Source organism: Ictidomys tridecemlineatus, chromosome 11 (assembly GCF_052094955.1).
Source record: "Ictidomys tridecemlineatus isolate mIctTri1 chromosome 11, mIctTri1.hap1, whole genome shotgun sequence".
Taxonomy (NCBI): domain Eukaryota; kingdom Metazoa; phylum Chordata; class Mammalia; order Rodentia; family Sciuridae; genus Ictidomys; species Ictidomys tridecemlineatus.
Window position 1 is genome coordinate 117,127,296 of NC_135487.1, and position 27,658 is coordinate 117,154,953.

General features: G+C 41.9%; 1 protein-coding gene across 1 annotated transcript; it reads left to right on the forward strand.

Annotated features, from left to right (window-relative positions):
- Positions 1-13,406: 13,406 nt before the first annotated feature.
- On the forward strand, positions 13,407-25,798 carry LOC120890507 (T-lymphocyte surface antigen Ly-9-like). Its single transcript, XM_040287276.2, has 6 exons — positions 13,407-13,513; positions 17,647-17,997; positions 21,183-21,455; positions 21,693-22,034; positions 22,137-22,403; positions 25,385-25,798. Exons 1-6 carry the CDS (start codon positions 13,465-13,467, stop codon positions 25,462-25,464), a joined length of 1,362 nt encoding a protein of 453 aa, XP_040143210.2. The 5' UTR covers positions 13,407-13,464; the 3' UTR covers positions 25,465-25,798.
- Positions 25,799-27,658: the final 1,860 nt, after the last annotated feature.

Genomic DNA, 27,658 nt, shown 5'->3' on the forward strand with positions numbered 1-27,658 from the left:
GGCGTCATGCCCTTGGGTAATCACCTTTTCTCCAGTGAGGGCTGGATCCAGTGACTGCTTACAGTGAACAGAATATGGATGTCGCTTCTGGCGACAGTGACATGGAATGTCACTGATCCTAATCTTGGAAAACAGGATTGGGTCCTTGTTCCCCTGGTGTTGAAGATTAAACACCTGAGAAATGCTGAGGCAAGCATAAAAAATAAGTTCTATTTAAGTAGCAGAACGGAGATAGCAGACTCCTCTGGAGAGGAGCTGGGATCCAGAGCTGGTGCCTGAGGGAGTGGAGGTGTCTTGATTTTTCATGGATCCCCCACCTTCTTTCTTCCCTGTAGACAAAACTCCACTGCCTGCTGGAAGGAGGAGTTAAACACCTGATTGGCAGAGAGTACAGAATGTGGTCCCCAGTTCTCCTGGTAAACAGCAAAAGTAATAAACATGGAGACGGCGTGTGTCCTTTGTCCTTCTCTGCTTAGAGATGGCCCTCGCTCTCTCTTGAGAGTGCTCTCTGCTTGAGCCTCACTTTGCTTTTACTTTACTTTCACCTATAATAGAATTCTCTTGCATGACTTTTGGTGTCTGACTTTAAATTTTCTGTCGTCAGAAAGCAAGATCCGAGGTTTGGAGTATCAATTCCCTGTTTTCTTGTGACAACCTGACTTCCATAGTCCCCTTCTACTAAAGGGCCATTGTGACTTTGCATCTCTAAAAGCCACTCTGAAAGATCTGGTTATCTCCCCCTCCCCACCGCATCCATAGTTGACCTTTTCAAGGGCTGTAAGTCCTTCTTTGGGGGAATATTGGGAGAAAAATTAACAGCATAAAATTTCATTAGGGTTTTGGGGTCCTTCCTGCAGGGGATTCAGCCTGTCTTTGTTCAAGGATTCTGAGTCTACAAACTGGCTCAACTCTGGGAACCCATTGAGAGGCTGTGAAGTTCTGTCTTTTGGATTCTCCCAGTGTGAGCAAGTAGGTCTTAAATTACAAATCCACTCTAACAATCCAATAGTCCCAGGTCTGAGACATTTTTATCTACATTAAGCTAAAGGAGGTTAGGCTTTTCCAATTTGCTTGTGGTGGTTGATCTTTTGGTCCATACTTCATCTGACCAACCAACCAATAGAGACCTTTTAAATCCCTGGGTTGCAATATTAAGTGTAGTATCATCATAGTGAGCCTAATCAAGAAATTTGGCCTGATTTTATGTACCTTATACCAGTACCATAGTCTGGGTATCCATTCATACATATGGTCCTTGTATTTCTGCAGTATAAATGAAAAAACTCTAAGCAATATTTTTTTTTTTGTAATGTAATGTCTCACCAGCCGCCCACTCTTACAAGATGAACCGGCTTCAAAAGAGCTGGCTGCAACATTAAGATAAGAAAACAGTAAAGAAATCATGCAACACGCAGACATGAGTTTCTCAGGTTGAGGGTGGGACTGCTCTGTGACCTCAAGGGTCCTCTTCCACGCTGGAAGGCAAGAGAGTGTGCACCTAGAATGTCTTTATTTTATGGGGGGAACACACAAAGGAGCCTCAATGGAATGTTCTTCACTAAATAAGACAGTGGATAGGGTTTCAAAGGGGAGTTATCAAATCCCATTGGTAATGCCCAAGTCCAGGGCAAGAGCAAACTTCTTTGCCGAGTGAAGGTGGAGGCCACTTTCTTTGCACAGTGCATGGCGTGTGATACTGGACCACACACCTGCCTTACTCAAGGCTGAGAGAGGATGCTCAGCCCGTGGGCAGGGTGGCCTCCCACAGTGTCATACTTTTTTTTAAAACTTTTTAAAAATTTTTTTTTATACAAATTGAGCAGAATTTTTCACTTTTATGGTTGTGCATGAAGTCACATCGATCGCACATCATACGTATATACACCTAGGGTAAATATGATCGTCTCATCCCATCATCTTTTCTGCCCCTTTGCCCTCCCCCTGCTTCCCTCTGCCCCATCCAAAGTTTCTCCACTTGTTCCATGCCCCCCATATGGATTAGCATCCATTTAACAGAGAAAACATTCAACCCCTGGTTTCTTGAGTTTGGCTTATTTAATTTAGCATGATATTCTCCAACTCCATCCATTTACCTGCAAATACCATAGTTTTATTTCCTTTTAATGCTGAGTAATATTCCATTGTGTATATATAACACAATTTCTTTATTCATTCATCTATTGAAGGGCATCTAGGTTGGTTCCCAGTTTAGTAATTGTGAATTGTGCCACTGTAAACATTGAAGAGGTTGCCTTACTATAGTATACTGTTTTTAAGTCTTTAGGGTATGTCAGGTTCCTCACAACTAAAACACTCAGGGTCACTCCAGGTGAACTGAGATGCATGAAATAATCACACAAGAGACAGAGATACCTTTTTCTTTGGGTCCTGTGATGGCTCCTCTGACCTTAGGGGTCTGTGAAAAGAAAAGAGAGAGAGAGAGCGAGCATGTGCTGAACTCTTTTATTAAGGAGAAGCCTTCAAATGAGGCAAGGGGTCAGATTTCAGGGGGCTGAGTCTAGCTTCATGATGTCTGCTGTCAGCAGGTTGACTGACATGTAGGAAGGCCATACCCAAAGTCAGAGCAAGAGAAGGAGACACACAAAGAGTATTTCCATGGAACATTCTATCCCAAACAGGGCAAAGGGGTAGGATTACAAAGGAATAGGTGAGTGTAGCTCCTGAAGACACGCCTTCTACTTCCTGGGCTGGGACAACGCCCAAATCACCCCAAAATGTGGTCAGAGCCTCTTGCTTCAGGATGGAAGGTGTGGGTCATTCAGAGTGGCTCCCCACAAGGGTATAGACTGAGAAAAGGGACAGCTGGGTCAAATGGTGGTTTTATTCATAGTTTTCTAAGAAATCTCCATACTGCTTTCCAGAGTGGTTGCACCAATTTGCAATCCTACCAGCAATATATGAGTGTGCCTTTCCCCCACATCCTTGCCAACACTTATTTTTGCTTGTATTCTCTATAATTGCCATTCTGACTGGCAAGAGATGAAATCTTAGGTTTGATTTTCATTTCTCTAATTACTAGATATGTTGAACATTTTTCAGTGTATTTGTTGATCAATTGTATATCTTCTTCTGAGAAGTGTCTGTTCAGCTCCTTAGCCCATCTATTGATTAGGTCCTGTGGATTTTTTGGTGTGAAGTTTTTTGAGTTCTTTATACATCCTGGAGATTAGTGCTCTATCTGATATGTGTGTAGCAAAAATTTACTCCCAAAATGTAGGCTTTCTCTTCATCTCATTGATTATTTCTTTTGCTGAGAAGAAGCTTTTTAGTTTGAATCCATCCCACTTATTGATTCTTGATTTTAATTCTTGTGCTTTAGGAGTCTTGTTAAGGAAGTCGGGGCCTAATATGATGTGATGCAGATTTGGGCCTACTTTTTTCCTCTATAAGGTGCAGGGTCTCTGGTCTGATTCCTAGGTCCTTGATCCACTTTGAGTTGAGTTTTGTGCCTGCTGAAAGATAGGGGTTTAGTTTCATTTTGCTGCATATGCATTTTCAGTTTTTCCAGCACCATTTGTGATTGATGAAGCTGCTACCACTGTGGGTGGGGATGCTGCTGCCATTGGGTTGGGGAGTCCACTTCCACTGGGGTTGGGAAGCTAATTTTGCAGGGAATCACAAGCTGCATTCACTGCCTATGGGAAGCCTTCTTTCTGGTTAAGACTCATGAGAATCTGTAGCCTCGGTATCCCCAGCTCATCTGGGTCTTCTCAAACTTTGCCATGGTTTAGGTCATGAGCCCCCAAAGATCATGTGTTGAATGAAGGCGTGGTCCTAGTATAACAATGTTCAGATCTGGGGATTTGGGGGAAGTGATTGGATCATGAAGGCTTTAAACTCTCCAAAGGGTTGGCCCATTGACATATTGATGATTTGATTTGATGGCATTATTGGGAGGGGGCAGAAACGAGGTAGAATCCAGTTGGAGGAAGTAGGTCATGGGGGTTTGCCCTGGAAGGGTTTGTCCTGTCTCTGGCCCCTTCCTTGCTTTCTCTCTGCTTCCTGGCTGTCATAATTTGGAAAGCTTTCCTTGGCCTTACGGTTCTGCCACAATGTTGTGCTTCACCTCAGGCCCAGAAAAAATGGAGCCTGCCAATCATGGGCTGAAAGTTCTACAACTATAATCCAAAGTTAATCTTTCTTTCTTTCAACAGGACAATGGCATTGGTAAAAGTCATCTAATTTCCCACACAAAGTCTGTGAAATTAGTAGGTAGGGGCATTTTGACCCATTTTCACTGTTAACTTTCTTTCCCTGAAGATCTCCAGGTAGAGGGAAAAAGATTATTATTATTATTATTATTATTATTATTAAACCAAGGGGCACTTTAGCACTGAGTTACATCTTCCTTTAAGTTGTTTTTCTCAGGTATTTTGTCACAGTAACAGAAAGCTGACTAGCATACATCTAGGATCCCATTTGCTCCAATACCTGCTTTCATTGTTAAAGTAGACAACTTTCAAGACTGGGAATTTACTTTAATCAGCTATTTTGTTACTATAACTAAAAGTTCTGACCAGAACAATTTCAGGGGAGGAAAAACTTATTTAGGGACTCATAGTTTCAGAGGTCTCAATCCATAGACAGTAGGCTTCAATCCTTGGGGCTCAAAGTGAGGCAGAACATCATGGTGGAAGAGTGTGACAAAGGGAACCAGCTCACATGATGATCAGGAAGCAAAGAGGGAGTGACTCCACTCACCAGATACAAATATATAGCCCAAAGCCATGCCCCCAATGTCCCATCTTCTCTGGTCACCATTCAGTTAGCCCCATCAGGGGATCAATTCACTTATTGGGTTAAAGCTCTCACAACCCAATCATTTTACTCTGAACTTTCTCACATTGTCTCACCCATAAGCTTTTTGGCGACAAATCCCATCCAAACCATAAGAGAGTCCTACTTGCATTGTAGTTCGGCCAACAGAAGATGAGTTCAGTGTTTATTTTTCAGTAATTTCATCCCTGTGGCTACAGGAAATAATCTCTACTTCAGAGTATGCACATAGGTTCTTACCTCATTTATGGAATCCTCAAGCTGGGAATTTGAATCCCTGAACTCTTTTCTTTCACCACTTTGTCCAGTAATATTAGGGCAAGCCAATCAACATCATTATATTACTTAGTTTTCCTAAAATGCTTAAAAGTGTCATATACAGAGTCACTTGGCTCTTTGGAAATAGATTCATTATCATTTTAAATCTAATCAGATTAGGGAACCAATTTCAGGATTCCCCAAAACAACTCAGAAAACTCTTCCTTAAAGTTCTGTGGGTACCATGGTGTACATCTGTAATCCCAGCAACTCAGGAGGCTGAGGTGGGAGGATTGAGTTCAAGGCCAGCCTGGGAGACATAGTGAAAACCCATCCCAAAACCAAACCAAACAAAGCTCTGCTTCTCTAGAACCACTCTCAGTAATATAATGTATAGAGAAACAGGAGATTCTATATATTTGCCATATCATCTGAGATAGAAAGATTATTTATAGGAATTGACTGATGCAATTATGAAGGGTGAGGTCCTGTGATTTGTCTTCTGCAAGTTGGAAAATGGGAAAAGTTAGTGGTGTAACATAGTCTGAGTCTGAAGGAAGGAAAACCAGGGATGTTGATGGTTTAAGTTCCAGTCCAAATCCAAAGGCCTGAGAATTGGGAGGTGGGATGGTGGTAAATGTTTCCTATTCCACAACTGAAGGCTGTATGAACAGGTTTTAGAGGTTCAGTTCATGGTTGGCCAGTTCCATCAATCTATGCTGGAGGTAAGGCAGAATATCATAGCAGAGGAGAGCTGCTCACCTCATTACAGCAGGGAAGGGGGGGAAGAGAGTAACCACAGGTAAAACGAATGCTTCCAGGGTGTGCAACCATTGACCTCCCTCTTACCGCCATGCTCCACCTGCCTACAGCTACCATCCAGTCAATCTATTCAACTAGGATGGACTGACTGGTTATGTTCCAATTCTTGCAATAAAATCATTTCACCTCTGAAAATTCCTGCATCAACACAGGAGCTCTGGGGGGACACCTCACATCCAAACCATAACAAAGTCTAAAGAATAAGAGGTACCAAAATACAGGAGCAGGAGAATATGGATGTCTTGGCACCAAGACAGGTAGGGACAAGGATAATCCTATAAATGAAATTGCATGAGGGGCGATGCTGCTGCCAAGCCTGGAGGCCTTTTTTTCTGGGCAAGGCTGCTTTCTACACCATTACTGTCAACACCCTAAGGTCTCCTGGGTGATGTTGTCTCTGCAGCTGCAGCCTCTGCTGCTACTGTCCCACTACAACTGCCACTGATGCACCATCTGCTGCTACCAACCCCCACCACTACCACTACCACCACTCCCCAGAGGCCTACTGCCAGGGAGACTCCAGGTTTGGTTGCATGTGGCAGCATCCATCTTGGGATGTTGGCCAGGGCCTGTGGGGCCAGGGTGCCAGCAGGTTTGCTGCTGCAGCTGCCTCTGTCTGGGGACTCTGGCCGGGATGTGGCGGTCCAGTGTGGGAGTGCCTGTGGGTTTTGCTGTGCTTGGGGTCTTCCTGTTGGTAGTGCTGGTGGTCCCTATCTTGCCGCTGCTTCTCAGGGTCGCTCCTTTATGTGAGCATATCCCTGGTGGTCTTTCTGCAAGTGGGAGCAACTGTTGAGATCTTGGGACTGCAGCGTGGCTGAGCCTTGGGTATCTGAAATCCAGATCCATGGGATAGTGACTGGGTCTGCAAGGGCTGATCTGGGCCTGGAAATCCCCTGAGACATCAGAGACAGGCCTGGGAAAGTTTTGAGCCAGGACAGAGACAGTTTAATTTCCATCAAGATTTATTTTATTTTTTATTCTCTAACATCTTTACCATATTTGGAGCAGGTTGTTTTTTATGCATCAATGTGTGGAAGATGGTGATATATGAATGGTATTTTGCGGTTTTGTTGTATTGTTCCATTTTAATTTTTTTCTTTGTTTATATTCTTCCTCTCACTTGTCTTTTTTCCTGGGTTCTCTCTCTATCTTTTCTCCCACCAACAGCCAATCTCTGTCAGTTCCTCGTACACCCAGTCAGTCTATTCAACTAAGATGTAAATTTTTGCCTCCAGCTTCTCTCTTCCTCCCTCATGAATATTGTGTACTATGCTACTTCTGTCCTCTCATCCACCCTTTGAAATTATAAACCATTTTAACAAATTTTCTGTTTATACTGTAGACAGCTATCGAACTCATCATCTTGGTTTATTGTGAGAAAGTAGTAGACGCCTTAGTGAGAGCTATTAGTATGAGGCTACACATTATTTACACTGAGTGTTGTTGATATTGGTCTCACCCTTAAAGGTGAGGTCCTGGAAACCTTCAGGGACAATATAAGCCTACAGGGTAGAATCTGTACTGCCTCAGGTCCACATTGCTAGATGGGAAAACACACAAACAACATGAAAAAATAAGGGAACAAAGTACATCACACAAAACAAGATGCTCCAATAACAAAATCCACTGACAACACAGTGGAAGAAATGTCTGAGAAGGAGTTTAGATTGTACATAAACTCATCTGTGCAGTAAAGGATGGCATAAAGAGTGGACTCAAAGAGAAAATACACAAAGTGAAAGATCACTTCAATAAATAATTAGAGATAAAAGCCCAAATACTCTCTCTCTCTCTCTCTCTCACACACACACACAAAAGAAAAAAACCAAGTAGAACCCCTTGAAATGAATTAATCAATAAATCAAATTATAAATTCAATGGGAAGCATCACCAACAGACTAGATCTCTTGGAAGACAGAACCTCAGGCAATGAAGACAAAACGTATAATATTGAAAATAAAGTTGACCATGCAGAGAAGATGGTAAGAATCCATGAAAAGAACTTTCAAGAATTATGGGATAACATGAAAAAGACCAAAATTGAGAATTATCAGGAGGGGCTGGGATTGTAGCTTAGTGGTTGAGCACTTGCCTTGCATGCGTGAGGCACTGGGTTCCATCCTCAGCACCACATAAAAAAATAAAAAAATAAAAAACAAAGATATTGTGTCCATCTATAACTAAAAAAAATTAAAAAAAGAATTATCAGGATAGATGAAGGAGCAAAGATACAAACTAAAGTAATGCACAATCTTTTCAATGACATAATATCTGAAAATTCCCCAAACCTGAAGAATGAAATGGAAAATCAAATACAAGAGGCTTTCAGGACCCCGAATGCACAAAATTACAGCAGACCCACACAAACACATATTATAATGAGAATGACTAAAATACAGAATAAGGATAAAATCTTAAAGACCGGAGAAGGAAAAAAAATATGTATGGGGGAAACCAATTCAGATCTCAGCAGATTTCTCAACCCAGACCCTCAAGGTTAGGAGGTCCTGGAATAATATATTTCAAGCTCTGAAAGAAAATGATGCCAACCAAGAATTTCACATCCAGTAAAATTAAGCTTTGAATTTGATGACAAAATAAAGGCCTTCCGTAGTAAACAAAAGTTAAAAGAATTCACAATTAGAAAGCCTGCATTATGAAACATTCTCAACAAAATATTCCATGAGGATGAAGTGAAAAAAAAAATAGTGAAAATCAGCAAAGGGAGGAAGTACACTAAAGTCAATCAAAGGAAAAACTAAGTCAAATTAAAAATGAGAAATAAGTTAAAATAACAGAAAATACAAATCATATCTCAATAATAACATTGAATGTTAATGGCCTAAACTTATCAATCAAAAGACATAGACTGGTAGATTGGATTGAAAAGAAGACCCAACAGTATGTTGTCTCCAAGAGACTCATATCATAGGCAAATATATCCACACACTGAAAGTAAAAGGATGGGGAAAAAAAACATATCACTCATATGGACCATGTTAAATAGCAGGGGTTTCCATCCTCATAGATAAAGTGGACTTCAAGCCAAAGTTAAATCAGAAGGTACAAAGAAGGACAGTTCATACTACTTAAGGGAATTATATATTAGCAAGACATAACAATTGTATATATTTATGCTCCAAACAATGAAATATCTATGTACATCAAACAAACCCTTCTCAATTTCAAGAATGAAATAGACCACAATACAATAATACTGGGTGACTTTAACACACCTCTCTCACTACAGGACAGGTCCTCCAAACAAAAACTAAACAAAGAAACGATAGAAAGAATAATTCAATAAATAACTTAGACTTAATAGACATATATAGAATATTTCATCCACTGATAAGTGAATAACTTTCTTCTTAGCAGCACATGAATTCTTCTCTAAAATAGGCCATATCTTATGCCATAAAGTAATTCTTAGTAAATACAAAAATTTGGAGATAATATCTACATTTTTTCAGATCATAATGGAATAAAATTAGAAATCAATGATAGAACAAAAATAGAAGGTACTCTAACAAATGAAGGCTAAATAATACACTATTGGATGATGAATGGATAGTAGAAGAAATCAAGGATAAATAAAAAAAATTTTTAGAGGACACTGACACAACATATCAAAATCTCTGGGACACTGTGAAGGCAGTACTAAGAGGAAAGTTTATTGCATTGAGCTCATTCATTAAAAGAATAAAAAGTCAACAAATAAATGACCCAACAATATATCTCAAAGCCCTAGAAAACGTACAAATCACCACCAAAAGCAGTAGAAGAAACAAAATAATTAAAATCAGAGCTGAAATCAACAGAACTAAAACAAAAGAAACAATTAAAAAAATTGACAAAATGAAAAGTTGGTTCTTTGAAAAAAATAAATAAAATTGATAAATCCTTAGCCACACTAACAAATACGAGAGAAAACTCACATTACTAAAATATGTTATTAAAAACGAAATATCACAATGGACAGATCTAAAATACAGAACATAATCAGAAACTATTTTGAAAATATATACTCTAATAAAATAGAAAATCTCAAAGACATTAACATATTTCTAGAAACATATGATCCACCCAAACTGAAAGAGGAGGTCACACATGATTTAAACAGATCAATTCAGGTAATGAAATAGAAAACAACATAAAAGCCTACCAATCAAGGAAAGCCCAGGACCAGATGGATTCTCAGCCAGGTTCCAAAGAGCTTCAAAGAAAAATTAACACCTATACTCCTCAAAGTATTGCATGAAATAGAAAAAGAGGGAACCCTTCCAAATTCATTCTATGACACTAATTATCACCCTGATACCAAAACCAGACAAAGACATATCAAGGAGGGAAAACTTCAGACCAATATCTCTGATGAACATGGATACAAAAATTTTCCATAAACTACTGGAAAATCTTAGACAAAAACATATTAAAACTGTAGTGCACCATAATCAAGTGGGGTTCATCCCAGGGATGCAAGGTTGGTTCAACATATGAAAATCAATAAATGTAATTCATCATATCAATAGAAAAAAACACTTGACAAAATACAGCATCCCTTAATGTTCAAAGCACTAAAAAACTAGGGATAGTAGAAATATACCTCAACATTGTGAAATCTATGAATGCTAAACCCAAGGCCAGCATAATTCTAAACAGAGAAAAATGGAAAGAATTCCCTCTAAAAATTCAAACAAGACAAAGATGCCCTCTTTCACCACTTTTATTCAACATTATCCTTAAAACTCTAGCCAGAGAAATTAGAAGAAAGAAATTAAAGGGATACAAATAGGTAAAGAAGAACTCATCACTATTTGCTGATGACATGATTCTATACTTAGAGGATCCAAAATATTCCACCAGAAAATTTCTAGATCTAATAAATAAATTCAGCAAAGTAGTAGGATATAAAATCAACACCCATAAATCAAATGTGTTCCTATACATCAGCAATGAATCCACTGAAAGAGAAATTAGAAAAACTACCTCATTCACAATAGTGTCAAAAATAAATAAAATATTTGGCAATCAATACAAAAGAGGTGAAAGACCTCTACAATGAAAATTACAGAACACTAAAGAAAGAAACTGTAAAAGACCTTAGAAGATGGAAAGATCTCCCATGCTCCTGGATAGGCAGAATTAGTATTGTTGAAATGGCCATACTACCAAAAGCATTTTACAGATTTAATAAAATTTCAACTAAAATCCCAACAACATTCTTCATATAAATAGAAAAAGCAATCATGAAATTGATTTGGAAAAATAAGAGACCCATAATAGCCAAAGCAATCCTTAGCAAGAAAAGTGAAGCAGGATGCATCACAATCCCAGACTTTATACTATACTACAGAACTATAGTCACAAAATCCCTATGGTATGGGCACCAAAACAGATACATAGACCAATGGTACAGAATAGAAGACACAGAGACAAACCTACACAAATACACTTTCTCATACTAGATAAAGGTGCCAATGTTTATTTGCTGGAGAAAAGATAGCCTATTCAACAAATGGTGCTGAGAAAAATGGAAAGCCACATGTAACAAAATGAAATTAAACCTCTGTCTCTCGTCTTGCACAAAAATCAACTCAAAGTGGATCAAAGACTTAGGCACTAGAACAGACACCCTGTGCCTGATAGAAGGAAAAATAGGCCCAACTCTTAACCACATCAGCTTAAGATCTGACTTCCATAACAATATCCCTAAAGTCAAGAAATAAAATCAAGAATCAATGGATGGATTCAAACTAAAAAGTGTCTTCTCAAAGAAACAATCAATAATGTGAAGAGAGAGCCTGCATTTTGGGAGCAAATTTTTTCCACATGCAGGTCAAATAGAGCACTATTCTCCAGGATATATAAAGAACTAAAAAAAAGAAAAATAAATAAAAAAAGAAAAACTTAACACACATACAAAAAAACAAATAACCCATCAATAAATGGGCTAAGGAGCTGAACAGACACTTCACAGAAGAAGAAATACAATGGATCAACAAATATATGAAAAAATGTTCAATATCTCTAGCACTTAGAGAATTGCAAATCAAATCTACTCTAAGATCTTATCTCATGCCAGTCAGAATGGCAGTTATCAAGAATACAAGCAACAATAAGTGATGGCGAGTATGTGGGGAAAAAGATACACTGATTCATTGCTGGTGGGACTGCAAATTGGTGCAGCCACTATGGAAAGCAGTATGGAAATCCCTCAGGAAACTTGGAATGGAACTACCATTTGACCCAGCTATCCCACTCCTCAGTTTATACCCAAAGGGCTTAAAATCAGCATACTACAGTGACCATGTCAATGTTCATAGCAACTCAATTCACAATAGCTAAACTATGGAACCAACTTAGGTGTCCTTCAATAGATGAATGCATAAAGAAAATGTGATATATATATATATATATATATATATATTCAATGGAATATTACTCAGCTTTAAATAGAATTAAATTATGGCATTTTCAGGTAAAACGGAGAAAGTTGGAGAATATCATGCTAAGTGAAATAAACCAATCCCAAAAATACAAAGGCCAAATGTTTTCTTTTATATGTGGATGCCATTTCACAATAAGGGGAGTGGTGCTAGGGAAAACTTGTATTATTAAATTAGGTAGAGGGGAGTGAAAGGAGAGGAGGGGTTATTGGGATAGGAAAGATTGTAAAATGAAGCAGACATTATTACCTCATGTACATAAAATGACTGCATGACCCATGTGATTCTCTAACATGCTCAATCAGAAAAATGAGAAATTATACCCCATTTATGTATGATATATCAAAGTGCCTAAATGCATTTTACCATCATGTATAACTAATGAAAACAAATAAAAAAATTAAGAAAAATGAATTGCAGGTCAGATAGAGCACTAATTTCCAGGACTGGGGTTGTAGCTCAGTGGTTGAACGCTTTCCTAGCATGTGTGAGGCACTGGGTTCAATCCTCAGTACCACATAAAAGTAAATAAATATAATAAAGGTATTGTGCCCATCTACAACTTAACAAATAGTGAAAAGCAGGTGGGGACTGCTTTAGAAATATTCTGCATGACTGGAGTCACACAAGGTGTGACATTTGATGATGAAACATGAAGCTGGGATTGTGAACAAGATGCAAGCTGATCATAAAGGGCCTTGCCCACCGGGATTTTGATTCTGGACTTCTTTGCCTTGTAAGGGATAGTAGACCCCTGAAGGGTTTAAAGTAAGTCTGTGGCATCATTAGCTTTGTGTTTGTTTGTTTTTTAATTAATTAATTTATTTTAATTAGGTATATAGGACAGCAGAATGCATTTGGACTCATTGTGCACAATTGCAGCTCAACTTTTCATTTCTCTGGTTGTACGTGATGTAGCCTCGCACCACATGTGCAGTGGTTTGGGTTTTTAAATAGCTCACTGTGGTGATTCTCATCCTTCCTTCTTTTGTGTCCCCCTCATCTTCACATCTTGTGACTTGAAAACTACGTATGATTAAAGTGGTGACACCAAATACAGGAAATGTTTGTGGGCTCACATTGTGGGCTCACATTCACACACACAATCTTCCTGCTGCTGCAAGGCTGGCCCATCCTTATGGCACCTTCTCTGCCATGGTCTTGGCTCCTCCTTAGTCTTCTCATGGGTAAGTGCATCCCTCCCACAATCTTCTACCTGCCCTGCACAATGGTTTAGTCTAAGAATGAGCAGTTTTCATTGAAGGTGCTGCCTCTGTGGGAACCAGACTCTGTGTGTGTGTGTGTGTGTGTGTGTGTGTGTGTGTGTTGTGTGTATGTGCGCACGTGCATGCATGTGCACACATGTGCTTACGCCTCTGCAATGATCTTAGGTCATGCAGGCCCAGCCATGTCCTTGTGATCCTCACATTTCTTCTACTGATGTTGCACAAGAACCCTGGACATTTCCAGAGAGGCTGAGTGATGGGGGCACCAGACAGGGGATCAGCCACACCCACTTCCAGGACCTGCCTTTTCTGCTTCTTGCCCTTTCAAGTGTGTTTCCTGAGACATTCAGGTTTTTAAGGACCCATAGGGATGCTGCTTGGGGTTTGTGTTCTGTAGTAGGTGCTCTGTGTCTTGTTCCACCTTTTACTTCTCTTGCTAGTCCCTAAGAGTCACCTCTCATGATGGATAGGGACTTCTTTGTCCCCCAAATGACTTCAGTAGAGGATCTCAAGCCCAACGCCTTGTGGGCTCTTCCTGCCCCTCTGGATTCTCACTGCTTGCCCCTGATGAGGATCTGATCCCTGGCAGGAGATGGCTTGGCATGTGGGTTAAAAGAAGATAGTTCTTGAGAAATTTGTGGTGAGGGGCTGTGTTCTGGTCTATCTCCTGAGTTCCAAGCTTTCAGTTTTGTTCCCCCTCCAGGGTGAGTGGGGTGGGAGTGGGGTGGGCAGGGGGTGGGGCCAGAGTATACTGGCTATCAGAGTCACTTGCCTTCAAGATTGTCCCTACTCCGGCCTTTAACACGTTGATAAACCTCTTTAATGTGTTTAAAACTTGCAGATGTTAATAAAGACTTTCACTTATGTGTAAAACATTTTGATCTCTAATGCAACACTAGGATGTGAATAAGGCAGGTAGTAGTATTACACCAGGTTTTCAGATGATAGACAGGGCTGGGAGCCTCAGTGACCATGCACTGGCACAGGCAGGTGGTCAGTGAAACTGAAAGTCAGCACAGTGCAACTATTCAGCAGAATGCAACTATGGGAACAGGGCAGCAACAAGAGTCTCAGAGAACCACAGAGCCACCATTAAAGAGAGAACTGAAACCAGAAGCTGGATTCTTGTAACACCCCCCCGCTTCAACTGCAGAGCATGCACATGGAGCTGTCTCCATGTCATGGTTTCTGGTCAGGCCCTTCCTTAGTGATCACTGTGTGTGTTTTAGAAAAGGGGTGTCAGTGTGACATGAGGGAGGAATTCAGTGTGGGAAATCCTGCTGTTGACAGTACAGGGTAGCATACAGAGCATCAATTTTAGGGTCAGAAGCACCTGGGTTTAGTTTGAACTCTACCCTCCCTAGCTGAGGAGTATGAGCGAGTTTCTTAAATTCTTTAAATTTCATGATCTCCATATGGAAATCGGGAAGAAGAATAACTACTTTACAAGTTTTTGAGGAGGATTAAATGAAATATGTGTACAGAGTGCTCAGCCAAGTGTCTGGCTGTTGGGATTTGTGTCCTGCCTCTGACTCCTCTGTTTCACTTTCCTTTCATCAGTGTCAGAAAACAGGATTCACGCCAAGGAGCCTGACACTCACCCCACCACACCTACCCATGAGGTGAACCCACCCAGCCTGACTTGTTTTATTAGTCAGGCATTAATCCCTTCCACCGTCTTCTCTCTTTGGGGAGCTACGGAATCTGGGGAAAGACACACTACACACATATTTGTGTGAGGCAGAAGGAAGTACATGTTTAAAACAAAATTAGCCAATAAAATCTCAGAAATAGGGGAAGGCATGGCTGGGCTAGAAGTATGGAGCTTGGACAAGGCTGCATCAAGGGAACAGAACCTGAACTGAGCCCAGGGAGTTATTGTACTTGAGGGTTTAAGGGTACACAAAGCTGCTTGTCCCTGGTAGGGTTCCCCCAGGCTCGATATCAGACCTAGGGCCCAGTTTGGAGAGAGGAAGGTCTACTGGTCAGTATCACCCTGCTGTGGGATGCTTCCCACAAGCTGGCTCCAGGCAGAGCTAGCCTCACGTCCTCCATGGAGGACGTGAGCATTGAGCTGTCCAGTGGGTTCTATGGTGAACACACCAAGATGCTGTGGTCCCCAGCATGGTGTGCATCCTCCCACTCATGGTGACCACAGAACTTCTTGGTTCTACTTTTAACAAGGAGGCTCCTCATCTGACTTAGGTGATAGTGATATGAGCAGTGCTTCCAAATCCAAGTTCAAATCAGGACCCAGATCCCTCCCTGAGCCGTGCTGCCTTTTCTCTCTAAATAACTGTGTGACAGCCCTTGTGTCAGTTTCAGAGTTTCTGCCTTCTGGGATTGCATGTGTATGTGGCAAAAATACAGAGATGGTCCATGCTACTGAGAAATGGCAGCACAATTCACAACAACCGAGTTATGAAACCACCCTAGGCATCTCTCAACAGATAAATGGACACAGAAAATGTGGTATTTATACACAATGGAGTTTTACTGGGCCACAAAGAAGGAAATTATGTCATTTGAGGAAAAATGGATGAAATCGGACAGCATCTTGTTGAGTGAAACAAACCAGTCTCAGAAAGTCCAGGGTCAGGAGTTTTCTCTCCTATGTGGAAGTTAGAAAAGAATTTAAAAAGAGACCTCACAAAAATTGAAAGGAGACCATTAGAGTTGAGGAAGGGAATCAGGGGAAAAGAGAAGGGAAAGAAGAGGTACTGGGGAATGAAACTGGTCAAGTTATGTCATGTGCATGTACAAATACATCACAACAAAACCCACTATTGTATATGATCATAGTGCATGAATGAAAATTTTTAAAAATCCTTAAAAAGTGTTCTACAAGGATGATGACTAGATTTAATGGAGTGCAAATTTGGTGCACTCACTAATTTATTCCAATGATGTTACGTATCTTTAAGAATACTAAGAGTGCCAGGCACAGTGGTGCTTGCCTGTCATCCTAGTGATTGGGGAGACCGAGGCAGGAGGATCACAAGTTCTAGACCAGCCTTAGCAGTTTAGTGAGGCCTTAAGCAACTTAGTGAGTTTTGTCTTTTTGTCTCAAAGAAAAAAAAGTACTAAGAGTGTACTTGAGAGGCTGAGGAAGGAGGATCGTGCAAGTTTGAGGTCAGCCTATGCAACCTAGTAAGACCTTGTCAAAAAATTAAAAAATTTAAAAGAGCTGGTAGAGCACTTGCTCTGCTTGTGCAAGATCCTGTGTTCATTTCCCAGTCCTCAAAAGGGGGAGGGGGAAGAGGAAGAGAGGGAGGAGGAAGAGAAGGAATTCTAATAATTTACTCTAATAATTATTATAAGTACTAATATTAGATAATGTTTTCTTGCTTTATTTCATTTAACCTTTATGAAATCCTAGATGACATTTCTATTTTACAGGAGAAAAAACTGAGATTCAGAGGGCTACCTGCCTGAGATCACACAGCTAGTAGTGCAAAAGTTTGAACTTGAGCAGTCTGCCTGGTGCCTGAGGGCTTACACTCTTCTCTTAAGTTCATTGTAGGCTGGGATCTCAACCTCTGGCCCACTGAGCACCCTAAACTGGCTTGGCCAGCACTACACTAGTCCCCCTGCCCCAGAAAAATGCACTTCAGGAATCTTGATGGGCCTCACAGGAGCTGGTTTCCGTTTGAGAGGTGGCTGGACAGACAAACAATTCTGGGGATGCTGTACGACAGACAGTCTATGTTGTAGATGGGGCTGGGTCGGGTGAGTTCTGACCTAGCCTGTCAGCCAGTGACAGCAGGGATCATCAGGTACTTCCCCAGAATTGCCCTAGTTTCCCTTGCACTTGGCACCTGGGAGTCCTTGGATAGCTTTTGGGTAGCTATTTCATCATATGTTAATGAGTTTGATACTGAAGAAGAGCCTCCTACGTGAAGGGGTGGGTACTCGCTCCTGCTCTAGTTCTACCACTAACTAGCTATGGAGCCTTGGGCAGGCCACCTCAATATGCTTGAGGTCTCCATTTTCTCATCTATGACATGGGGATGGTCATCCCTTTCCTGACTCAGGCCCATTGTAACCTCCTGGCTCAGTCAGAATGCCCTGAAGTTTTTATTCTGTGTCCACAGGTCCAAGAATGTCCAGAGAGGACCCAGCACCTCTGGTGATAACTGGGACTCTAGGAGGGTCTGTCACTCTGCCCCTGCATGTGCTGCCAGAACAGCAGGTAGAGAGCATCTCCTGGATGTCCCGTTCAGTCCCTGGGGCAATTGCCACAGTCACCATAGTAGAAGGTGGAGGGCGAGACACCTTTTACCAGGCGGAGAGCCGGTACTGGGGCCGCATGAATGTGGTGGGTCCAGGCCACTCCCTGCAGATCGGCAATCTGAGCCAAGAGGATGCAGGGTACTACCGGGCCCACATTAACCTGAGGACTTCCCTTATCACTCATATCCAGGAGTACCAGCTGCAAGTCTTTGGTGAGTGTTCTGGGGCAGGTGGATGGGGGCCGTGTCAGTTTCACAGTCACTGTTAGTCATATTTAGTAACATTTACACTTTACTTTCCAATTAGAAGACTGACATAGGCTTACTCTAAAAAAATATCTAAATTAAGGTTACCAGAGAGAATCTCCTAAAAAATGTCAAAGCCTGGGTCAGCACCTGGCTGATCTGGAAGATACCTTGAGTCACTTTGTGATTCAGACAGTTCATTACTTACACAGATAGTCAAAGGAAGAAACACCAAAAGGCCTCCCCAGTTCCTTGTTCCACTCACCAGAAAAGATACCACTGGAGCAGAAGGAGTCAGATGACTGTGATGCAAGCTGTGAGACACATGATGCTGGGGAGTCTGTTCTTGCAATGAGGAGGTTTTATGGTCCACTGCTCTCTTCTGCAGGGGAAGCCGCATACCTCATTAGAGCCCAAGGCTACAAGGAAGTGTCTCCTGATTGCCTTCCAGGGAAGAGAGGGGGAGAGAGGGAGAGAGAGGGAGAGGGAGGGAGAGGGAGAGAGAGGGAGGGAGAGGGAGAGAGAGGGAGAGGGAGGGAGAGGGAGAGAAGGGATAGTTCTTTTAGCCTCTTGTGTTCTGAAATTTTGGCCCAATACAGACTAGCTGTGGTTCAAATTTAGCCTGAGGAAGATGTTCAAGGTCTCTGGGTGTCATGGCAGAGTGGTTCCCCCGCAGTGGTTAGGTGGGCAAGGTAGGGAGGCTGACTGAGGGGGACCCAGGGAAACTAACTGACCGAGGAAGGTGGGAGTCTTGCCATTCTCCTTGGTTGTGTGTTAGAAAATATTCCCATGAGATGGAGCCATTGGTCTAGTGGGGGATGTTGGGATTGCTCCCTTGTCAGGTACACACGATTGGAGATTTGGGGCCTGGGCTGGTTACAGCCAGTTCTTAGCAACAAGAGGGGTGGAGCTGTGGGAACCTGGGTAGGATGTTCACTAGGGTGGGCCCAAAGCTGGTGGGAAAGGCCTCTCAACATGCTGATGGCTATCCTGGCAAGATGTGCTCCACATGGAATAGTGTTGATCGGTTTGTGGGCAAGAGATGGGGGTCTACTGATCTACCAGGGGGAGGCACTCCCCTAAGCCTTTCACTCTGGGTTGATGCCCAGGGGCACAACCATAAAAATAAGCCAGGATTTTATCCTTCACAGAGCATTTCCCACGTCACTGGTGCCTTACAACAGCCCTGCCAGTGGGCAGGCAAGGGTTTGTATTCTCAGTTAAGGAAACTAAGTCCACCACACAGAACTCAGCAGGTGGAAGACTTGGAAAGAGAACGGTGTTAGTTTTTCTGTTGTTGTGACCTAAAATATCCAACCAGTCAGTCTCACAGTCATTGCTAGGAGGAAAAGTTTATTTTGGTTCACTGTTTCAGAGGTTCAGACCTTGGCTGGCTGAATCCATGGCTCTGGGCCTGAGGTGAGGCAGAATGTCATGGTGCCTGAGAAGCAGGGAGAGAGAGGGAGGAGCCTGGGGAAGATATGATCCCCAAGGGCATGCCCAGAGAGTTATTCCTCCAGTCATGCCCCACCTACCTATAGTTACCACCTAGGTAGTGCATTCAAATTATTAGTTCATCAAATGAATTAATCCACTGATTAGGATACAGCTCTTATAATTTAACCATATCACCTCCTACATTAACATGGGAGCTTTTGAGGGACACCTCATATCAAAACCATAACAAGAATTTAGGTATCCTGATGCTGTGTCTTGTGCCCTGGTTCCTTGGCTTCCCGTTATGAGACATAAAAAGTCTGGTGGTCCATTTTCAAAATGCAATATTTAGCTTAAAATGTAAAATGACTTGGCATGTAAGAAAGGCAGCTGAAGGGGAGAGAATGAAAAGAATTACAGTTAATACCAAATATAGAAATCCATAGCCTCTTGACAAACAGGAGGTGAGAAGAAGGGGGCCCAGCTTGACCAACAGAGATGCACTGTGTTCTCACCCAAAGGGACTCAATCCAAAGGGACTTTCCTGCCACCAGAGAACCCAGGGAAGTAAGGACAACAAAAGGTGTATTTCTTTGAATAACCCAACTGGAGATAGTAAAACTTAGCTGGCGTTCGGGAAGGCTGTATACCCCATAGTACTCAGACAATGAAGAACCAGAGGAGGGACCTTGTGCTCTAGGGGACAGAATGCTGGTTGTACCCAATCTGGGTGTGCCTGCTTCCCCAGACACCTGCACTTGAAAAACTCCTTGCTTTTTGCTAGACCTCATGTCGCTCAGTCCATTCTTTGGGTTTGACAGATGAGTGCGTTTCTCACACTGGCATGTGACAATCTTTAGCTCTCTGAACTAGTGAAGGATCTAAGAAGAGAGCCTGCAAAAATCAAAGGGGAAAGGGTTTCCATGCTAGAGTTTGGTCTATAAGACACTGCGGTGAGGCAGCAGAAAGTTACTAACCAGTGGGAGTTCAAGTTGCTTCCTCCCAGGGGACACTCGGGGCTGCAGTGAGCTGGGCCACAGGACTGAGGATGAATAGCAGAGTGTCCTCCTCCCATGCTCTATGGCTTGGTCAATCCTGTCTGGGTTGTCTGTTGTTCTTGCTTCCTCTCCCAAATGCTCCTGGTTCTGGCAAATAATGGGAAGGGGGCATCTGAGGAATAGTATGGGATGCATGGGCCAGGGGGAAGAGGATAGCAAGGCAGTGGAAGTGGGTGGAAGAAACCTCAAAAACACAGGACCACATCCTCTCCAGGCCCCGGTCAATATTTGGAAGCTCAGGGCATGCCATAGAGCCCCCTACTGGGGAAAGATGTAATTACAACACAGTCCCAGGCATGTGTCTCTTTATTCCATATAGGGGTAGGAACCCAGGCCAAATCCACTGGGTCTGAGTTTGGGATTCATCACTTTGGGCAAATTACTTAACCATTCTAAGCCTGTGAAATAGAACAGATATAACACATCCTTATGTGGCTCATGGAATTGTTCTGGAAATCAAAAGAGATATTAAGTGACATTACCTCGTAAAGCCTAAAACTCTAGAGTAGATGTGGGCAGATCCTGCCTCTGTTGTTCCTTTTGTAAACTCAGGGGTGGTGCAGGGTTTTGGGTTGCAATGTATTGTGTTTTCTATCTTGTAAAGTAGAAGTCCATAGGGTTTCCCAGTCCTCACTCTGTTCCATTTTGCACACTCAGAAAAGCTGGTCCCACCCCGCGTCACACTGAGCTCCAGGATTGGTGATAATGGAAACTGCATCATCATCCTGACATGTGTGGCAGAAAGTGGAGGAGACACTGTGGCCTACAGCTGGACACCACTGGGTCCCCGGACTGTGATATCCCATGGAGGGTCTGTCCTCAGTGTTTCCTTGAGGCCAGAGGACAGTGCTCTGACCTTTACCTGCATAATCAAGAACCCAGTCAGCAACAGCAGCTCCCACCTGGTCTCAGTGCCACACATTTGTACAGGTACCTGGATCCTTAAGTACAGGTACCCCAGGAACTCAAGCATGCACCCTGAACAGCAGCTCTAGAGTAGACAGAAGGTGGAGAAGCAATCCTGATTCTCTCCAGGCCCTGGGGAGGGGAGAATAACACCCTTGAGAAGATAAGATGGGCCTAGAGTGGGTGGGCCTGGAGTGACAAAGTCTGTGGCTTTCCTTAGTGGGCAGGGAGACACTGACACTTTCCTTTCTCTGTCTGCAGGGTCAGGAATCCTGGGAGAAGTCACAGTGGGAAAGATAGTGATTGGCACCCTTGGGGAGTCAGCCATTCTGCCCCTGGAGGTCCCAGTGGAGCAGGAGATAGAAAGTGTCACATGGAGCTCCAAAGGGCTTATTGCTGTTTTGCAACCCGGACCAGCTGGCAAGCCAGTCCTGGTTTCTGAGATTCAGGGACCATACAGTGGACGACTGAGCAACCCTCATTATGATTATTCTCTTCAAATTAGCCCCTTGGGGCTGAGGGACTCTGGCACTTATAAAGCTTGCATAAGTCTGCGTTCTCCCCTGACCAACATCACCAAGGATTTCACCCTGCATGTCTACGGTGAGGAGGGGAGGAGGGATGCACATTAATTTTTTCATCCTTGTCCTTTCTTACTTCCCTGGACCTGAGCTCTCTTATAGCTTGAGACTCTTTTTGGCACAGGGAGGCTGAAGAAGCCCAATATCACTGTCCGCTCCCAGATCATGAGGAACAGGACCTGCTTCGTCACCTTGGCCTGCTTCGTGGAAGAAGCTGGAGAAGATGTTCAGTACAGCTGGGACCCCCACGGCCAGGGGGAAGTTGTGTCCCATGGAGGAACCACTCTCAGGGTCTCCTGGAGATCTGAGGACAGTGGCAGCTACCGCTGCACTGCCAGGAATCCAGTCAGCCAGAACTCTAGTTCCATCCCCATGAGGCCCCTCTGTTCAGGTAATGGCTTTCTTCTGTAACCCTTTACTTCTTCATGGTGAGGTCCAAATTCTCAGCCTTCCTTCCTTCCTTCCTCTTGGATCCAGATTTTTTAAAAAAGGAAGAAAAAGGGAGAGTTTGTAATTTGCACCTGGAGATGAGGGCTTTGGAACCACCATCGCAGGGCCCACTCTGTCCACTTTCTCTGTCAGTCTCTGATCCTTTTCTCCTCTATCTGCTGCAGACTCAGCTGGGCTTCTGCTCATTTGGGGAAGTCCCTGGAGGAAGGTGCTCCCCATTCCCACTCAGTCCTGCAGAGTCCACAAGGAGGGATCCCAGGCCTCCCTTGACTGTGTCCTTAGAGAAGCCTTAGCTCTTTCCCCCTGCCTAGAGCTGGTCTGAGAGGGACCAATACTGGGATCCTCTGCTGGGCAGTCATGACCTCCCCTGGCTTCTCCTTTTCAATTGGGTCACAGGCCTTGGCAGGAAATCATCTTGGTTAAAACACATTCTGTTTCTCTCCTTTTTTTAGAAACAGTGACTTCTGAAACAGCAGCTGCCCACCCTCTCCAGTTATTCAACCATTCATTTTGCAATCCCTTGCTGCTGGTTTGCCCCCAGCAATATCCCAGTGGTTAAATTCAGTGGATTCTGGGGCTGGGGCTGTAGCTCAGTGACAGAGCACTTGCCTGGCATGTGTGAGGCACTGGGTTCCATCCTCAGCACCACATAAAAATAAACAAGTAAAATAAAGGCATTCTGTCCATCTACAACTACAAAAACATTTTTTAAAAATTCAGTGGATTCTGAATTCTCCCAGCACTTGACACATTTCCTTAGTCACCTGGGTGACGCTCTCATGGGGACCTCTTCTTCCAGATCACAATCCTGCTCAGGACTGGTGCTGCTCTTCTGTTGGGCCTTTCTCTACTCCTTCCATTTTCTTCTGTTGCTCAAGGCATAAATTCAGGTGGCATTTTGAGGCTTCCTCTTTCCCACCACCACCAGTCGATTGTTTACTTTCCTGTAACTGTTTGAGCCACAACCTGTAGCCTCCTAACCACTTTCTTTCCCAATCATCTTCCTGATTGCACTGCCAGAGGGTTAGTTCAAACTTAAGAAGTGCTTGTGCTTAAAATCCTATGATGCTGTAGGGAATAGAGAGATGTTTAATGAAAAGTGCACAGTTTCAGATAGACAAGATGATAGATTTTGAGATCTATTGGTTAGCAGGGCTGCTATAGTCAATAATAATATATTATAGGGGGCACAGGATGTGTCTCAGTGGTACAGCACTTGCCTAGCTAGCATGCATGAGGCCCTGGGTTCAGTTCCTAGCAACAACAAAAAAAAAATGTGTTATATATTTCAAAATAATCAAGAGAATTAATCTCACATGTCTCACCATAAAAAGATAGTTGAAGGAAGTGATGAATATGTTAATTAACTTATTTATTTATTTATTTTTTAAAGAGAGAGTGAGAGAGGAGAGAGAGAGAGAGAGAGAGAGAGAGAGAGAGAGAGAGAATTTTTAATATTTATTTTTTAGTTCTCGGCAGACACAACATCTTTGTTGGTATGTGGTGCTGAGGATCGAACCCGGGCCGCACGCATGCCAGGCGAGCACGCTACCGCTTGAGCCACATTCCCAGCCCCAATTAACTTGATTTAATCATGTCACATTGTATACATATATCAAAATATCACATTATACCTCATACATATGTATAAATATGATGTGTTAATTAAAAACATTGATATTTTGGGGGAATGCTGGGGATTGAACCCAGGGGCACTTTACTATTGAGCTACATCTTCAACCCTCTTTATTTTTTATTTTGAGACAGGGTCTCATTAAGTTGCTAAGGATGGTCTGGACCTTGTAATCCTCCTTGTGATCCTCCCGAGTTGGGTCATTTAAATTTTTTAAAAATAATACTAATTTATTATTATTAATTTTAAATAATAAATTTAAATATTTTTAAATAAAAATTAAATATAAAAATATTAATAATTTTAAAATAATAAACATTTAAAATTTTATTATTAGCCAAGTGCAGTGGCACCTGTATGTGTGTGCCACTGCACCTGGCTAATAATAAAATTTTAAATGTTAAAGAAAAAACATGTCTATGGTATCTGCCCACTATCTAAGGTATAAGTATCTTAGCATCTATTTATTCATTTTAGTAATAGATATTCACTGAGGATGTTTTATGCACCCTTGTTGTTCCACCGAAGTAGAAGTGAAGAAGATTCTGATAATTCCCAGCCCTCAGGGAACTCACAGTTACAGTCAATACAACCTGTATCCGACAGTTTTTGACCAACTTGTCTTCCGGTTAATGTTAGTAAATGACTTTAGTATAGTATTGTGTTAAACACAGCACTGAATGTGCTATGTTCTGGGCTTTATGTGTTTGCCTCCTACACTGAACTGTCATTGAAATCCATTCTTATCTTTCTCTGCATCTCCAATACACAACAGGTAATAGGTCTTTGAAGACGTGGGTCTGCAAATTATTCTGTGTGCAAGTATAAATATGTCACAATGCATTCCAGTCAGTTATAAATAAACAGAAGACCAACAGAGTAGAGGAAGGGGTTGGAGATGGCGGAGGGAAGGTCTCAAAAATGGAGAAAACTATGTTATACGCATTTATGAATATGTCAAAATGAACCCCTATAATGTATAACTACAGTGCACTTAAAAAAAAAACCCTGGAACATCTGTTCTGGGGGTCACAGGACACAAGGAAATATGATATTAATTTCAGATATTGACATTTTCCCTCTCACTCTGTGAGGCCTGGAGGATATTCCAGCTCTATTCATAGATTTCATTTTCTAAAGGAGCCATCCTTCCTGTTCATGCCTCTGGCTTTTCCACCTTGAAAATCCATTTTCCTATTTTGTTGTTGTTGTTGTTGTTTGGTTTTGTTTCCCCAGTTTTTCCTCTACCTTTTATTCCAATTCCTAACCAGTGGTCATTGTTCATCCAGCTTCCCTCCTATCTTGTTCCCTGAGGAAAGAGTTTCTCCTCTTTTGGATCCTGGGAGCTTTGAGGATTGAGTGGATTTGAATTTGACACTGCAGAGGGCAAGAAGAAGAATAGAAAGCAAGCAGTCAGCTGGAGGCAGAGATTAAGAATTCTGCACACGGAGCACAGGGGATGCAGCCCCTTCCGAGGTGGGTGAGCGAGGGACTCTGATATTGACTGAAGGATAAAATCTATTTTATTTGCAAACTAAGTTCAAAATTACCAACAAGCTGCTACGCCTCTAATTGTTCAAAATAATCTGTTTATGTTTTGTTTACGTGTGTTTTAAAATGGTCAGAAAGAAAAAGGAAGCTTATTCACTTAAGGAAAATGGAATGATTTGAAACATAAAAAGTTAATAAAATTATTAAGTGTTGTTTGTATACATTATTAATGTTAACAGTCTTATTGGTTGATGTCTGCATCCATATGTTGGAGTGTTAATCCTATGTTTCCTTTGAGCAGTTACAAAGTTCTGGTCTAATTCCTGGGTCTTTGATCCATTCTGAATTGATTTTTGTGCAGGGTAAGAGATAAGGATCTAGTTTTCTTCTTGTTCATTTGGATACCTAGTTTTTCCAGCACCATTATTAAAAAGACTGTCTTTTCCCAAGGTAAGTTTTTGGCACCTTTGTCAAGGATGGGATGACTGTATCTGTGTGCTTATCTCTGTGTCTTCTATTTTATTCTGTTGTCAGTTTTGATGCCAATTCCATGCAGTTTTTATTACTATAGCTCTATAGTATAATTTTGGCAAGGAGATCGAGGGGAAGGGAGGAGAAGGAAAGGGGTGATACTAGTGAATGAAACCCTCCAGATTATACTATGTACAAATATGAATATATAACATAACATATAACAATGAGTTCTACTTTGTGTAGAATTATCATATACCAATTAAAAAAATAATCAAATAGGCCAGGCATAATGGCCCATGCAGCTTGGGAGACTGAGGCAGGAGGATCACAAGTTCAAGGCTAGTGTCAGCAATTTAGTAGAGGCCCTAGGCAACTTAGTGAGACCCTATCTTAAAATAAATAATAATAATAAATTAAAAAACCGAAAAAAGGCTGGAAATGTGGCTCAATGATTAAGTGTTCCTAAGTTCAATCCCTGGTACTAAAATAAATAAATAAGTAAAATAAAAAATATATATAAAAACATAAATAGAAGACCAGTAGAAAAGAGGAAGATCAGGAGGATGGGAAGAAGAGAGAGAAAGGAGAAGTACTGCAGAACGAAATGGAGCAAATTATGTCATGTGCATGTGTGGATATGTCACAATGAGCCCCAACTATTATACAGAATTTATAACTCACTAATAAAAACATAATAAAATCATTAGGCTGAGATGGCTTCCGTGTTCTAGGTAACTCAAGAAGCAAACAGAAACTCAACCCAGTGTGACCCAACCAGTCAGAAATTACCAGTTGAGCTCTAGCTAGGGACTTTCCTTTTTTAACCAAATAGATGTTTTATTTGTCTTACTCCCATAAACACTTTAAAAATGATTTCCCCTCATATTCCCCCGTAACCCTGAACTTCTTGTGGTGTAGAGCTGCCTGATTTTGAATCACTGTTGCCTCAAATATAACTTAAACAATTTCAATGTGCTTAGCTTTATTTTTCAACAGTTGCCATCTCATTTTTGAATCATTTCTTATCGGTGCATAATAATTATACAGAATAGTGGGTTTCATTGTGGGATTTCTGCACACACTGATAATTTAATTAGTTTTGCTTCCCAGTACTTCCCCTCGCCCTTTCCTCCTCCGAATCCCCTTCCTCTATGCAATGGGTCTCCTTTCTGTTCTCACGGTATGGTCGGCTCATTTTTGACAAAGCCCTTATCACAGTTTGCCAGTATGCACTTATTTGTTGGCTTCCTTGATTACTGTCTGTTCCCCCGCCAACCAGCTGATCGTCTGGTGGGAGAGGCAGACAAGTCCTGTTTCTGTTTTCTTCATAACTGTAAGCCCAGGAGCTGGCAGAGTATCTGACTAGTAAAGAGAATTCAATATTCACTGAACAAATGAATGGATGGATGAGAGTTGGTATTATTTTCTGATAAGATTTAAAGACTATCTGGAGGTTTCACAAAGCCCTGGGACCTACACACTAGAGTATGTTTTCTTTTTTCTGCTTTTGATAGAAGGAAGAAGGAAATGGAATCTTTATCCTAAAATTTCCTTGAATGCTAAATTACTTGATGAAGAAAAAGGGCAAAAATAGGCAT